This window comes from Camelina sativa, chromosome 5 (genome assembly GCF_000633955.1).
Source record: "Camelina sativa cultivar DH55 chromosome 5, Cs, whole genome shotgun sequence".
Taxonomy (NCBI): domain Eukaryota; kingdom Viridiplantae; phylum Streptophyta; class Magnoliopsida; order Brassicales; family Brassicaceae; genus Camelina; species Camelina sativa.
In genome coordinates, this window is record NC_025689.1 from 15,468,636 (window position 1) to 15,484,805 (window position 16,170).

At 35.3% G+C, this 16,170-nt stretch overlaps 2 protein-coding genes and 1 pseudogene across 2 annotated transcripts in view; all 3 read right to left on the reverse strand.

Moving 5' to 3' along the window:
- Nucleotides 1–3,839, reverse strand: part of LOC104786981 (protein transport protein sec24) — a 5,657-nt gene extending 1,818 nt beyond the window's left edge. The window contains exons 1-9 of the mRNA XM_010512468.1: nucleotides 3,425–3,839; nucleotides 3,270–3,335; nucleotides 2,521–2,574; nucleotides 2,251–2,423; nucleotides 1,939–2,125; nucleotides 986–1,131; nucleotides 753–907; nucleotides 547–628; nucleotides 341–456 (exon numbers count right to left, since the gene is read on the reverse strand). Of these exons, the coding sequence (XP_010510770.1) occupies nucleotides 341–456; nucleotides 547–628; nucleotides 753–907; nucleotides 986–1,131; nucleotides 1,939–2,125; nucleotides 2,251–2,423; nucleotides 2,521–2,574; nucleotides 3,270–3,335; nucleotides 3,425–3,752 (1,307 nt within the window). The 5' untranslated portion in view covers nucleotides 3,753–3,839. The remainder of the gene's footprint in view (nucleotides 1–340; nucleotides 457–546; nucleotides 629–752; nucleotides 908–985; nucleotides 1,132–1,938; nucleotides 2,126–2,250; nucleotides 2,424–2,520; nucleotides 2,575–3,269; nucleotides 3,336–3,424) is intronic.
- LOC104789277 lies at nucleotides 6,736–10,126 on the reverse strand (annotated as a pseudogene).
- Nucleotides 13,253–14,534, reverse strand: LOC104786983 (geranylgeranyl pyrophosphate synthase 11, chloroplastic-like). The gene is made up of 2 exons (XM_010512471.1): nucleotides 14,043–14,534; nucleotides 13,253–13,976 (listed from the first exon to the last, which is right to left on the reverse strand). The coding sequence occupies exons 1-2, from the start codon at nucleotides 14,532–14,534 to the stop codon at nucleotides 13,383–13,385; spliced, it is 1,086 nt and encodes a 361-aa protein (XP_010510773.1). The 3' UTR covers nucleotides 13,253–13,382.

The following is a 16,170-nucleotide window of genomic DNA, read 5'->3' on the forward strand; positions in this document are numbered from 1 at the left end:
GTTGCTCTCCAGAATGTCTGGAAAAGTTAATGAGCAATAAGAAGTTAGCATCTTTGAGTGCCATGTCTGTTTTCTAAAATGCTTAGCTTTTATTCTTCTTGGATCCAACAATTTAGTTCAAGTTTGATAATTCTAAAAATAATAATATCTGACTGCATGTCAGGAAAAGCATGACAATGACTAATTACAGATCCATCGAAATTCAAAATAGAAGTGCAAAAAATCAAGGACCAGCCGCTTAACAAAAGTCTGTGAGTTCATGGGAACAATTTGCATCTATTTCATCACTTCCACCCAATCATGAAAATTTATAGGAAAACGCAATTACTGTTAAGCTTACCTGGAAAATCCAGTATTATCTGCAAAATCAAAGTCATAAGCATATGTTGCATATGAATCACAGCATATGATGTGTTGAAGGTTCTCGTACTGTGGATCAGGAAAGAAGTGACCAAACTGCAAAGTACGGCTAAACTGTTAGGTGAAGCAAAATAAAGAAACAGAAAAGATCATATTTGAATTTTCGTTTCTCTCTAAACCACATACAGAGTTGCCAGGTTTGAACTCAGTTGACGTTCTCAATCTCAAGACGCAGTTGAAAGCATATGGCCGGTTAAGCATCCGAAACCTGCAAAAGAACATCTTGCAATTTTGTTATAATTAGTTTGCTAACACGTGAAGAAAGCACATCTGCCTTTCTTTCTGTTGAAGTAAGACAATAAAAAAAAGAGTAGCCAAGCATCACAACTAACATGTCTTGGGGAAGAGTTGAATCATCTGTGCTTGAATACAAAAACAACGAACCGCCACTTTCGATGCTAAGGAACTTCAGGGATGCTAAATCTGTGTACTCATTTGTAACTGCAAATAAATCTACGCATACACCTGACTGGACAGCAATGGTGGCCTATAAAAGAGCCGTTAGATCTAAGCTCACAGTATATATCCATCTTGGAGATAGAATATCTTGAAATAAGAGTCTTACTAGGTCTTTGTAGAATGGTGTTTGCTCAGGAAGCAAAGCACGATCAGCATCTACCCTTTTACTTGCATACTGTTCACCATATCTACTTGTATCCAGTTGCCCACGTCCATAATCAGGAGGACCAGATAGGAAAGCAAACACCCTAGCTGCACTTATATCAAGTCAATAAAACATTACCCACTACGACTATGTCGAAACATATAGAGTATAGGCATGCTATATATTTTTACATACCTAATGCAAATGTATTCCCAAATTCAGATCCTAGATAGTTGAAAAGAGCTTCCATAGCTGTACCAAAGCCTCTACCACCCATCAACACACTATCCAGTCCTTGAGCTGCTCCAGATGATCTCTCCCAGGAAGTTATTGGTCTGAGTGTCTCAAGGGCAGCAGCAATACGATCCTTGCAAGTTTCTACCTGCATTAAGTATACTAAGGGAACTTAGTCTGTTTACTGGTGTTCCTAGCCATGTGATCCAACAATCACCACGAATCACCAAGGACGTAGGAAACATGTAAGGAGATGTTAAAAAAAGACCATACCGGAGCCAAAAATTGTAACAAGGGCATAACATCCTCAAGTTCTAGTGATAAACTGCCCTCTGCATCAGGGGGAATAAATACATTCTTTACAACTGGTATAGGTCCTTGAACATCATACAGTCCTATTTTGTGGCTGAACGTAACAAGACCAAAAAGAGCCCCTGGACTTAGAGCTGCAATATAGAAAAACAAGAGAGAAAGTTTCACCCTCAGAACACATTCACACAGAAGAAGAATGAATCTTTGTCTTTAAATTTTGTNGTATCCAGTTGCCCACGTCCATAATCAGGAGGACCAGATAGGAAAGCAAACACCCTAGCTGCACTTATATCAAGTCAATAAAACACTACCCACTACAACTATGTTGAAACATATAGAGTATAGGCATGCTATATAATTTTACATACCTAAAGCAAATGTATTCCCAAATTCAGATCCTAGATAGTTAAAAAGAGCTTCCATAGCTGTACCAAAGCCTCTACCACCCATCAACACACTATCCAGTCCTTGAGCTGCTCCAGATGATCTCTCCCAGGAAGTTATTGGTCTGAGTGTCTCAAGGGCAGCAGCAATACGATCCTTGCAAGTTTCTACCTGCATGAAGTATACTAAGGGAACTTAGTCTCTTTACTGGTGTTCCTAGCCATGTGATCCAACAATCACCATGAATCACCAAGGAAGTAGGAAACATGAAAAGCGATGTTAAGAAATGACCATACCGGAGCCAAAAATTGTAACAAGGGCATGACATCCTCAAGTTCTAGTGATAAACTGCCCTCTGCATCAGGGGGAATAAAAACATTTTTTACAACTGGTATAGGTCCTTGAACATCATACAGTCCTATTTTGTGGCTGAACGTAACAAGACCAAAAAGAGCCCCTGGACTTAGAGCTGCAATATAGAAAAACAAGAGAGAAAGTTTCACCCTCAGAACACATTCACACAGAAGAAGAATGAATCTTTGTCTTTAAATTTTGTATGAAATGACCTTCCAGAGCGGCTAGCAATGCACTTTTTGTAAGCTCCAAAAATTCCTCAGAAGCTGTAGATAGAAAAAGTAAGCATGAGCAACACGAAATCGAAGAAACATTTCAACAAGTAGATGACAGTAATACAATTCAAAAGAGCAGTTTGACGCTATAAAAGCAATCATATATGGATTGTTCTTGCGGACATCAAAATAATATTTACAAGAATGAGAGACTAGGACGTACATGAAGTACACAAGACATTCTGTCACAAGACCATTCAAACAGAAAAAAAATTGATAAAGACCAGCTGAATGATAATTAAACTCACTTTTCAGTACAATTCGTAGGAAATCTACTGTACCATACCATAATATCTCATAGTCATGGCAAAATCACAACATAAGAGACTTGGACATTCACAAAGTACACCACATTATATATAAAGACCATCCAAACAGAAACTTCATGAGAACCAGAGCTGAAAGATCATACAATTCAACGTTCGGAACAATTCGAGGTAAATCTACAGCTACCATGCCCTATTTCCAAAGTCATGGCAAAATCACAATATAATGCAATCCAAAACTCGATATATACAACAGAGAAACAAACAAAACCAAGCTAGATTCACAATCTACACCAACTCATAGCAAAATGATACTCACATTGCTTTTGAAAATTACAATCCAAAGTACAATTCAACTACAATCAACACTGATCACAATGAGCTTCACACACAAGACAAGAGAGACGAAAGAAGACTTACACGAGATATCAATCGCCGCGACATACACAGGCCGCGCTTGAGTCATCTCTTCTTCCGATCCATCCACTAGAAAACAAACAATTAAGCAAGAATCAAAACCACTTCCAACAAAAACCAAAGGGATCGGTACAAAGGCGACGTGATAATATACATACGAGGCAACTCAAGATCAATGAAGGAAGAAGACATTTCAGGTATAGACTGAGGATTCGAGTAACGAGCAATAGCATCTGAAGGCAATCCATTGAGAGTTCCGCAAAGCGAGCAACTCCAAGCCCATTGATCAAGCTCACAGTAGGTGTTGAAGTAAGCGTAGCAGTTTTCGCAACGAGGAAGAAGGTGACCGTTAGATCCGTACGCTGGTCCGATTCCGTTCTCGTCTTTAGCCGCGAATGGTGTTACTGTCAGTCCCCAAGGGAGTCCTGACGCCTCTTGAGCGTCTACATCGATCGGAAAACGCGACACCGTTGCTCTCACGGCCATGTGTGATGTGTTCTCAGATCTTTCCGATAGGTGAATTTTTGATTTTGGTTTTTGAGGTTTTTGGAGAATTGGTGTGGGTCGGTGAAATTGGATGACCACAGCGACAATGTGGCGCACGCTAGCCTTCTATGTTATATTCGTATTCTGCGCACGTTAGCCTTCTATTGTATATTCGTATTCTGCGCACGTTAGAGTATTGATGTGAACTTATTTCTAATGAAGTTTTTAAAAGGTGGAAAGAAGTGATGATGGTACCACACACAAACATGGACTCATAAAACAACCGAAGTCTAAGACCATCGCAAAGATTGAAGATCCGGGGAGAATGCATTATATTTTGTTCGTTAGGAGAGTTTTGTTAGGGACTATATGTTCATATAATATAGATTAATTTACACTATGAAAGTTTGTCAACTCTCTCCATCTTTCTGCCACGTTAGCAATGGAGAGAATGCATCCCAACTCTCTTCATCTTTTTGCTACAAAAAATCTTGGTCGACTCTTAAGAGGTAGAATAGATCATGAGACATGGAAATTAGTCAAATTTACTACAGTGCTTTTTTTCTTATTGCTACAGTGTCAGAATTTATGGCAGCTACTCCAAAGTTTCACTCATATGTTATTGATCATTATGGTTTGTGCTTTGTCACTACTCAATACATTATCTGATATTGACAATGAAAATGTAATTGTTCAAATTGCCAAAAGAAGTACTCATCTGGTATATGTTAATATTCATTACTCTAGTCATTGTATTTAGAGTTGGACAATTTTCACAATTAGCACAAAAATAGTTTTTGTATCTAACTTTTATTACATCATCTCTAAAGTTTTAAAAATAGACATTTGCAAAAATGCCCTTTTTCTATACCCTTTTGCAAAAATATCCTATTTTGTTGTCTATTTTTTAAAAAATACTATTTTCTATATACAAAACAACTAAATTCTAAAACCTAAACTTCAAATAATAAACCCTACACTCTCAAAACTAACCCTAAATGTAAAATAGAGAACAAAAATAAAAATGACCAAAAAAGAATATCTATGAAAAGTGTATCTACACAATAGTATTTCTAACAATTGCTCTTTCAAAATAGCACCAAGTCGTTTTCTTTTTAAAATTTGAGTCTACTCTAAGTATGTCAATATCAATGGTGGATAAGCTCAAGTATTATAGGATTATTTAAAACTTCAATTCTCGGCTGAAAACAGACAAAGAATCAGTGAGCTGCGAGCGGATATAGCTAATTGTAACTTGTAAGAAGAATTGTGACACGGTGATGACACACTATGACTATGGTATATTAAAGGAACCCAGACCTAAACCAAAAAAATCTTAAAATTAAATTTTAAATATTATATTGTATTAAATAGTGCTATTTTTGGAAGTTAATATACAATGTATGTTATAACTGTCCATAAAACTTGTTTTAGTGTTATTTTAGAGTATTTCTCAATAAATATTACAAATTCAAAAGCTCAAAAAAGGGAAATTTGTATTATTGTTTTTATTATGACTAGTAGAATTGTTGTACCAATTTCATTATTGTTCCATAGATTAAGGGTTTTTTCACATAAGAATTAATCAGCTAATTAATAGATGGATTGGTACCCAAGTTGGTTAAGATGCATGTAGAGTGGGAATTTCCGGTTGTCAACCACCTCAATACGAGTATCTGAATTTGATTAAAATTATGAGGAAAAAAAACTCATTTATGTATTTTGATGGTAGTTTGAATTATCTTCTTTGAAAAAGGAAATTGTAACAGAGTCGTCATTTGTCACTAATTAATTAGACAAATGGTGACTCACTGACTTGTGCTTTCCTTCTCTGATAAAGTGAATGCTGGATTTCTAATCCGCAATACGAACTTGTCCATTCCTTTCTACTAGACATTGTGAATCTGATGAGATCTCTTTCATATCTATAGACAAAGATGATCCCTTGGTTCTTTATTAAAAAGGATGTTCCCTTGGTTTTTAGTGTTAGCACGCAGTTACATACATAATCTATAGACAATACAAACTTCACTTGATTTCTTTACATTTTTTTGTGTGCAGGGAAGCCATGGATGATGATGATATGGAGATCCCCTGATTAGTTAAGAGTAAGACTGTTTACAAATTACTTCTCTTTTATACCATCATATTATTTTAGCATAAAATAAGTTGAACTTTATAAATAATGTGTAGAATTCAAATTGCGTGGAAATTTTTTCTAAATTTCATATATTTCGGTTTTTTTTTTGTATTTAAACTTTTTATGTATTTAGTTAATTTAATGTAAGAATATTCGTGTAAAATAATAAATAGTATAATAGATATTTTCCTATTAAAAATATCGTAATAATAAAGATTTTGTAGAAGATAAACATTCCCTATATAATAAAACGGAAGTACGCAACTTTTTTTGTAGACTATATAATTTTTATAAGTTGATTACAAAATAGGTTATAGGTTAAATATATGTTGGTCAATTTGTGGGTTATATTAATACACTTAAGAATATTCCAAAGAATCCTCTTAAAGAGAATATTCCAATGATTTATGCAATTTTCAAAATAAAATCTTTAGTATTCCATGTATTGTTACAAAATATATAATGTTAGGCATAAAAAGGATTAAAATTTTGGTAATTTATCACACTTAATCGTGATTTCTGAGATCTTATTGTGCAGTTAAAAATAAAATCTTATCTAAGCACGGATCATATTAAAACACTTTCACCAAACATGTTCAAAAATTAAAATAAAAACAAACAACAAACATAATCATTTCTCATACATAAAATTATATAATTAACAATATAAAACTTACAAAATAGATATTTTTTCAAGCCATCATATTTAGCATATGATTTTCTTGCATAATGTTTTATCCAAAAAAACTTTTTTAAAAAATCATATAAATTATATTTTATTCTAAAATTATAATATAAATAAAAAAATTTTTAACTCGTGCTCTAGCACGGGTCCTAATCTAGTTAACATATTATTTGTGAAATACATATACAATGAACGTCAAAGCACGATGGAATTTGACGACTCCATAAGAATAAAAGATGAAAGAACTTCTTGCCTCTTTGATCGGGATCTCCAAACTTATCACCTTCCTTGTAATACAAGTCTATCACGCGTTCAATTTGACTATTCGAACCAGAATATGACGTGGCACATCTTTCGACGTCATCAACTCCTCCATCATCATCTTATAATTCTCTTTAATCATCTTACTCAATTCTTTAACCGCCGCTTCTTTGGTAACACCATATTGCTTCATGTAACAGTTGATGCCATTCGCCACCTCTCCTCTACTCATCTCTTGCTGCCCATTTTTATAAATCCAGAAAGATGTCAATAACAACAATGATCCTTATTAGTAAAGGATTGTACCATTTGTTAAATTTATACGTACGTCGAAAGTGGCTATGTCATTTCTGAGACGAAACACGACGCTCAAAGCATGGATAATTTTGGGTTTGGATTCGAACCACTCGTACAATTGTCTCTCTTCACATTCTTCCATTACCACCAAGCTGTAGGATGCATAGTCATCCATTGCCGCAGTTTCAATCACAACCTCCATGAACTCGTCAAAGCTTGGCATGTGACCTGTGCGTGACCATGTTGCTAAGGTATTGTACGCTATCCCCACACTCTTGATCTATGGTTTCAATATCCAAAAGCAACATTATATATATATATTTTCAATGAAACTACATCTTGAATGTTTGATTAGCTACATACGTACCTGATCGATTATCACACTACAAGATCTTCCTCTACTGCGCATCTCCCGTTCAATCTCTTCCACGGTTTCTAACAAATTTTGGAAATAGGTTTTAAGATAGTCTGGTAGATTTTCAATGGCTCCACGATCCCACCTGCCCATTAAGTCTATGCTTAAGACTAAATGACTAAAGAGTTAAGTTAATTAAAATTGACAATCGAACAAGACAACTTAATTAAGACCATACTTTTGCAAAGCGTCAGTAAGACTTATAGCTTCAGGAAGAGTGGCATAGGCATCATATGTATCATCAATAACCGTCAATATCATAGTAAGCTTTGCGGTTATCATTCTCCCTAGTGAATATCTTGGTTCGAAAAACAATGCCACTGATCCCAAAAAGATCTCCACAGTTCTATTCCTGATGTAAGGGAGCTTAGATACAAAGTCAAAGCCGTTCCACCATCTGCGAACCAAAATTGAAAAAAAAAAATACAAAAATGCAATAGTTATAAGAAGATATATTGAATATATTTGACGTGAATATTGAGAAATAGCTACCGCGACATTACTTGGTGAGAGCTTTTAGCTCTTTGATGTAATGAAGCCGGCAAAAGTTGAAGTTGAGCTTAGCAAACTTGAGGAGTGTCTCGTCATGGCCTTCTTCATTGTCGTAGAAAGAGATATATTGTCTAGCGACTAATATCTCTATGCTATGATATCGAGCTCTATACAATGCGTTTTCTACATGCTTTAAGAGATTGGAGCTTGTTCCTAATTGGTTTGTCAACGACTCCAAGTGGTACTGCGTAAAAGTCAACGCTTCGTCCATTATATCTTCACATAGTGTCCAACTGTCCCGAGATGTGCTGCTTCGTACAGCTGCAGCATACCTCTAATATCCTTGGCTAGACTTTCCTTAAACTTCCCATCTTCACCTTTGAATCTCTCGAAAACATCTGTACCAGACCATATGTCATGTTATATATATATATATATATATGTGTGTGAAAAAAGAAAGCTTATAAAACACGTTTACGTTGTTGATTTACCGCACGACATTTTGTGTCCATATAGCCTGAAAACTTCAAACATGATTGCGATTGTTTCCAAATCATCTTCTTTCGAAATTAAACCGTCCAACTTCCCAAAAGCCTTGTGTAGTATCTCTTCGATTTCGCTCTCGAAATAATGAGCGGTACCGAGGCTGATAGGCAAATGGATGAGACGAATCCTCACCGTGTCACTGCTGTGAGGAGACATGAGCATGTCTCTTACTTTAGGCTTCATTACGGATTCAATTTCTTGCTCAAGTGCTTCAAATTCCTACGTTAATATAATAATATAGCTTAGTCAAAGAAATCTTTTTTCTGAAACAAGACTTACCATGGGGATCAGGAGTGTACTTACAGAGTCAGCGACGGGAACATAGAGGAAGTGATCTCCCCAAAAAGATGGAGAAAAGGACGTCAATGGACGAGTATTCTCAAGATCACCACTATTCTCAGCTTTAACACAGAACAGGCCGTGTTTTTTGGGTTTCTTGGAGGACATAGTTTGGTTTTTAAGCAAATGGCAAGGAAAGGTAGAGAGGCTAGTCTTAAGACAGAGAGGGACGGCGTTGTGATCGCTAGGGAGAGCTTTAGGGCCAAAAGTCATGCTTGATGCTTCCATTTTTAGTCGCCTGTTACTAAAAGATAAGACACGAGAAAGTCACTGCTGTTTTTTGGTAGCTACTAGCTAGGATGTATACATTACTTTGCTTTCTTAATTATCTCCACTACTAGTATTATAGCCCGTACGGGTCATTTTTTTTTGGAATGATTATAATTTATATTAACATGATGATCGACAAAAACAAAATTTGAACATAAAAGTTTATAATTTATGGATGTTAACCAAAAGCAATAGAATTTCATAACAATTTAATTCTCTAAACAAATAATTAAGCTATATTGTTACCTTGTATTTCCGCGTCGGTGACTTGGTGCATCTTCAAATAACTTACTACTTCCAATGACATGTTGTTTTCCCAAAATTACTGTTCACTTCTTTTAGAATGTCTTGTTAGAACTTCCAGGTCCCTAACGTTTGAAAGCAGTAACAATGATGGACAAATGTTTTACCTTGAATCTTATATATGCATGTCACTCAAAACATTTTTGAAGCCACGTCATGCCATTGCCATCCATCTCTGAGATTGGTTTTCTTCTTTTCTTTTTTTTTTTAGTTTGCAGAGAGTTACACAATTGATTAATCTTGTTTAGTTTGCCTCCATTTTGTTTCCCAAACGATTTTCAAAAAACTCCCATAATCAATTTGTAGAGTACCTGGTGTACGTGGAAAGTGTGAGAATGTAAAACGCAACAATTCCAGAAAACGAAGCCGAAAGTTTAGTGGGACCAAACTCACCGTTTCAGATCCATTACATGAGAATTTAACATCATCTTGGCGAACTCCCTCACATTAGGCGCTCACGCTGTGAAGGACTCACCATCCTGACACACATCGAGAAGTTAGAATGAAAATAATTGTTTAGTTGAGTAGAGAAAAAGAATAAAAGAAAGAGATTCACTCATCTAGAAAAGACATGTAGAGAAGTGATGACGTAAAATGAGAAACTCAAATAAGAACAGAGAACGAAACAGAATTTTTATTAATAAGCAACAAAATAACAAAATGAAACAACGTTCACAAGAAACGCAGAAACATCATCTCATCTGCAAGAGTCTCAAAGAGAAACTCTCCAGTAACAACGATGAGAAACAAAGACCACCAAACCCAGAATAGAAAACAACAATCAGATTTTGCATAATAGAAAAGGTTGAGCTAACATGTGCTCTTATAGAAGGCTAACAAACTGACAAACAGCGTTAACCCATTTTATTCCTCTTCCGTGACGTTGACAACTTTGATCCGTTACTCCTTCAGCTGTTATATTGCATGTGCTCTCCTCCTCTGCTTCTTATCTTAGCCCTACATGTGCAGCTCCTGATTTGCATTTGCTATATCAAGAAGAACAAACCAAACCAGGGAGGTTTCTGGTTATTGCTGTAAATTTCGATATTGGAATCATCGAGAGAATAATTTCCCTTTTTTTTTGTTGGTCAGTTTAACTTTTAATGGTGGATTTATACGAAAGGATGAATGATCTGAGGTTATGAGAAAGAAGAAGTTACTGGAAAGTTATTTTTTTTTAGACATTTTTTCTGTCCAAATTAGAATAGTTTTTGTAAAATTAATTTTGTTTTGCTGATTTATCAAAATGTTTATTGGACAGGTGACTTGTGCTTTATAGGATAAAAAATGTTTTAAATAGACCCGGAATCTTGCGGAGAGGCCGAAACGTGCTCTGACTGGATCAAAGATAAAATATAATTCAGGGTTTCATGGACATTGTGATTTATAATGTCATCTTTAAATAAAATGAAAAGAATAATATTAGAAGTATACTTAAAATATATCAAAGCTTTAAATAAATAAACATGTGGTAGATGATGTATATATTAAAGAGAAGATAACTTTATATATATAGATTTCTAACAAATCGTTAAGGAGGACAGCATGTTCTATATATGCCAGGTTGAAATTAAAAATGCGTTAAAGGATTTAAAATGGGGAATTGCATTGTATGACTAACAAAAAAATTATAATTCAAGAACTAACTACTCTAACCATTCAAAACTAATATACCCTGTATAAACTATAATATATCCTATTTTAACCTTTGTCTCTAGGTCACCACCATCCCTTTTACTTCCTTGCCACCACCTCTTTATCACCATCACTAGGCCTAACCCTTACCACTTGGGTTCCCAATGTAATCTTCTAGGGTTTAGTTTTCCTCTAGCCACCACTACCGCCGGCCACCTCCGACCTCCGACCACCGGCGAACTCCGGCGAACTCCGGCGACCTCCGACCACCGGCGACTTCCGACCACCGGCGACCTCCGGCCTCCGGCGAACTCCGGCGACCTCCGGCGACCTCCGACCTCAGACCTCCGGCCACCTCCGACCTCCGGCGACATCCGGCGACATTTTCCGGTGATATTTTCCGGCGACATTTTCCAGTGAACTCCGGCGACATCCGGTGACCTCTGGCCACCGGCCACCTCCTCCGGCCACCGGACACCTTCTCCGGCCATCGGCCTCCAGCCACCACCTCTTGATCAGCTTCCACTGCCCTCCACTACCACAAACACTAAATTGGTAATTTTACTCTATCCTAATCTTGTTTTTCTAATTTTTTAAATTATACTGCTATATTCTTCTATACTTTTTTTATTTTGGTCACTCACCTAATTCACCCATTTAAAATGGGGAAAAATGGGAAGCAGAACAACATGGATATATATCTATAGCTAAGATAAAACTCACGCCAAATGATACCATTATTATAAAAAAAAAAATTTATTGTATTTCTAGTTCTCTTTCCTCATTTTTTATTTAATAAAAATTTGTTTATTTGAGCTACCCATATTGTATAATAATTATTAGAGCTATCATTAATGAAATATTGTCATACCATCAATGAAAATTGTTTGTTTTTTTATAGATAACAGCTAGATTATGACTTGCGGTATACTGCAGGGCAAATTTTTACGTAATTTTTTGTTAATGTATTATATTAATATTAATTTTTTTAATGTACTCTTTTGTTAATTTTAGTGTATAATCTGCAGTACATTGCACATCAATTTTTGTTTAATACAATCTTATTTAAATCAATTTGATTTGATATATTTTATATAAGTGTTGTTAAAATAGTAAAATAAGGATTTACTCCGTATTGAAGTACGTACCGTATTAATGATATTTTATTTTTTAGTATTATCAATTTAATCCTCTCATGTCATATAACCCGTCATATAATATAACTCGTTTGTGTTATTTTGAAAATTTAAGATGTTTAAATATTCATAATTTTACTTTTTATTAAGTTAAAATATATCAGTTATAAATTATAAGCTTCTTAAAATTACTACATTTAAATTTTAAAATTTACTACATTTAAAATTTAAAATAAAAAAGAGATGATAGGAGAATAAATTTTTTAAATCTGGAATAAATCTTCTCAATATCTATCTAAATTGTTTGGATATGAATATAGCATTTAATGGCATTAAATGATAAATGTTTCCAAAAACATATTTTTGAGCAAAAACTGCTGCAATTATACTAGTATGGATAAACATGGATAGCTCAAAGATCAAACAACTTATTTTGTTGACATAACTTATATACCATTAATGAGAAATTGCTTGAGCTATCAATTTTTTGTAAAAAAAAAGAGTACTGGTGAGATCTTTGAGCTATTCATGCGTATTGGTGTATTCATCAGTACTACATATCCTTGCAAAAGACATATATCGACCGTAAAATCTTGAGGCACCGCACAATAACTGGGTGTGGCACATTGATCAGTCGTCACGAATTCTTCCATGACTATCTTATAGTTATGTCAAGCCATCTTACTCAATTCTTCTTCTTTATAGTAATACAATGTTGCCACATCTCTTTCTGCTTCTTCTTCATGAATACCACACCATATAACAAAGAAATTTGAATAATTAATAGTACTCTTTAAGTCTTGATATATCATATTTTGTCATTTGTTACAATACCTCGAAGCTGGCTATGTCATATGCACACGTACGTTGAAGGAGACTAGTCATGCAAACAAAAAATATATAAAAAAGCACTCAACGCTTACAAAATTTTGGGTTTTGACTTTTGAGTTAAACCAATGTTCAATTGTTCATGGGCCTTCCCATGTAATCATATTTTTTTTTTAAAGAAACATATACAAATGACCACACCATAATTGGTTCATAAGAAACAACACGAGGAGAGAAATTTAACTAAACGGACTTGTTAGGACATTTAGATGCGCATTTATGATCAGTTGTGTCTTCCAGCAATGTAACTAGCAAGGGCCACCAGAGGAACCGCCTTATTCGGATCAAACCCTATAAGCTGTTCCTCTGCTTCTTTGCTTAATTTCTGCGCAAGTTCCCTCGATTTCTCCAAACCAATCAACCTCGGATATGTAAGTTTGCCAGCAATAACGTCATTTCCGGCGCTCTTACCCAGTTCATCAGTAGATTTTGTTACGTCAAGTATATCATCAACCACCTGAAACAACAGCCCAATACATCTCGCATACTTTCTTAGCTTTTCGATCTCTTCCTCTGTTCCACCTCCCAATATGGCTCCTACAACCACTGCTGCCTCCAACAAAGCGGCTGTTTTGTGAAGGTGGATGAACTCTAGACGCTCCAATCCCACATCGTCTGGATCCAACCCTTCGCTACATAAGTCGATCACTTGCCCAGCCACTAGCCCTTTTGTCCCTATGGCCTTTGCCAGCTCAATAACCGCACGGACCTTCCTCTTAGGGGAAACAACCAACGCACTTGACAAGGCCGTCATGTGCTCAAACGCTAAAGCAAATAGTGCATCACCCGCCAAAACAGCCATGTCTTCTCCAAATACCTAGTTTTAAATCATCCATACGTTAACGTCAATGGATGATTCAACTCTAACGATTTAACAACATACCTTGTGGTTGGTGAGCTTGCCTCGGCGGAGGTCAGCATTGTCCATGCAGGGAAGGTCATCATGAACGAGGGAGCTCGTGTGGATCATCTCGACCGCGCAAGCGGCTGACATGGCAGTAGCCTCATCGCCACCCACAAGCTCGCAGGCTGCAATGCAAAGTAGAGGCCTGACACGTTTTCCACCCGCTAGCAAAGAGTACCGCATCGCCTCTTGGATTGTGAGGGGTTTCGAAAGTGGTACGGAAACGTTGAGAGCGGCACTTACGAATTCAGCCTTACGAATCATATATGACTTAAAGTCAAAGGCAGAGTTGGGATCATTGCCGTTTCCCTCTAGTGGAGTCATGTGTTTGTCGCCTTGTGAGGTGAGAGCAGAAGAGAGGGATAAAACAGTGCGTTTTTGGAGATTGTTTACTGAGGATATGGAGTTGTATCTTCTTACGCTGGATTGGATGAAGAGGAAGGATGAGCTGAGATGAATAGAAGTAGTCATCGCTGATCCAATAGTAATTGTATTGGGCTTTTAAGAGGATGTGGAAGTCTTTTAATAGATAGATACTCTCTCTCTTTCTAATTAATAAAAATAAAAAGTTGTTTAAAAAAGATAGATTTTTTTTATTAGTTATAATTATAAATGATGATTTATGAGTTTTTAAAATTAGAATCTAATGTTATTGCCTTATAATTGTAACAAATTATATATCATTAATCTATATACTTATTTAAGCAACCCTTTAAACAAATAACCCTACTCCATATAAAATATTACACAAAATGCCACTGTATTTTAATACAAAATATAATAACAGAATCCTAATATTAATTTGTTGTAACCTGAAAATAATTATCCAAAAAATAGTAATTATTAATTTATTAGATGTGACAACCCGTCCCGTTGACCCCATTAGCCCACCGCTAGCTTGCCTCCATAGGCCCAAAGCTGGTCCTGCAGGGCATCGATCCTAACCCCTCATTGGGCAAATGAAATTATTCATCCAAATCCACAGTAGGTTATTGGTGCACCAAGCATTCCTCGAACCCTGGTCCCCACCCTTTAACAATCTTCCCACAGGACAAGCTGTCAACAATTGAGCTGCAGACCAACTGGTGACAGCTTGTCCTGTGGGAAGGTTGTTAAAGGGTGGGGACCAGGGTTCGAGGAACGCCTGGTGCACCAATAACCTATTGTGGATTTGGATGAATAGTTCCATTTGCCCAGTGAGGAGTTAGGATCGATGCCCTGCAGGGCCAACTTCGGACCTGTGGGGGCAAGCTAGCAGTGGGCTAGTGGGGTCAACGGGACGGCTTGTCACATTAGATTACAAAAAATCATTAATAAAATAATTTCGAAATTATTTAATAAAATAATAATAAATTTTTTTCGAAATTATGTAATAAAATAATTAAACAGATTCTATTTATTGTTTCAGAAATCTTAGGAATAATAACAAACTATTTAGAAAATTATAAAACTTAAATTTATTTATAAAACTAAGATTAAGTATTTACATATCTAAAATCATTTAATAATAACAAATATATATTAAAATTAGGATACAACATTGTTTATATTTTTAAAATATATCTATATACTTATTTAAGCTATGTTGTTAAAAATTTAACCAGTTCTGATGTGACATATTACGAAAATGCTATTATATTTTAATTATTCTAATAACTAACAAAAGAAAAGTTTAGATTTGTTTACAAAATAATAAAACTCTATTTATTGTTTCATAAATCTTAGGAAATAATAACAAACTATTTAATTGGCTAAAACTTAATTGTTTATACACAATATTCACTATATAAACAATACTAAGTGTATAATATTGATAATATACATAACCTAATTGTAATTTTTACCTATAAAATTAATATACAACATGTTATACCAATAACTTCAATTTGTAAATTTGGTATATTAAGATCTCTAAACACGATCACATCAATTTGTAATACCAAATCACGGGTCAATACATGTTTTGTTGGATTTTTTGGCTTTACCGAATGTATAATTAACGAATTTGGTATTACACCAAACCAAAATAGTAGTACCAACTACGGGTCAAAATCAGAGTATGACTTTAAGTAAATTAAATATATAATTTTATAAAATGTATAGAATT

Excerpts from the sequence above, each read along its gene's own strand:
- LOC104786983 (XM_010512471.1), bottom strand. The coding sequence starts at position 14,534 with ATGACTACTTCTATTCATCTCAGCTCATCCTTCCTCTTCATCCAATCC. Across the intron at positions 13,977-14,042 it reads GCAAGCTCACCAACCACAAG|GTATTTGGAGAAGACATGGC; the intron begins GTATGTTGTTAA and ends ATTTAAAACTAG.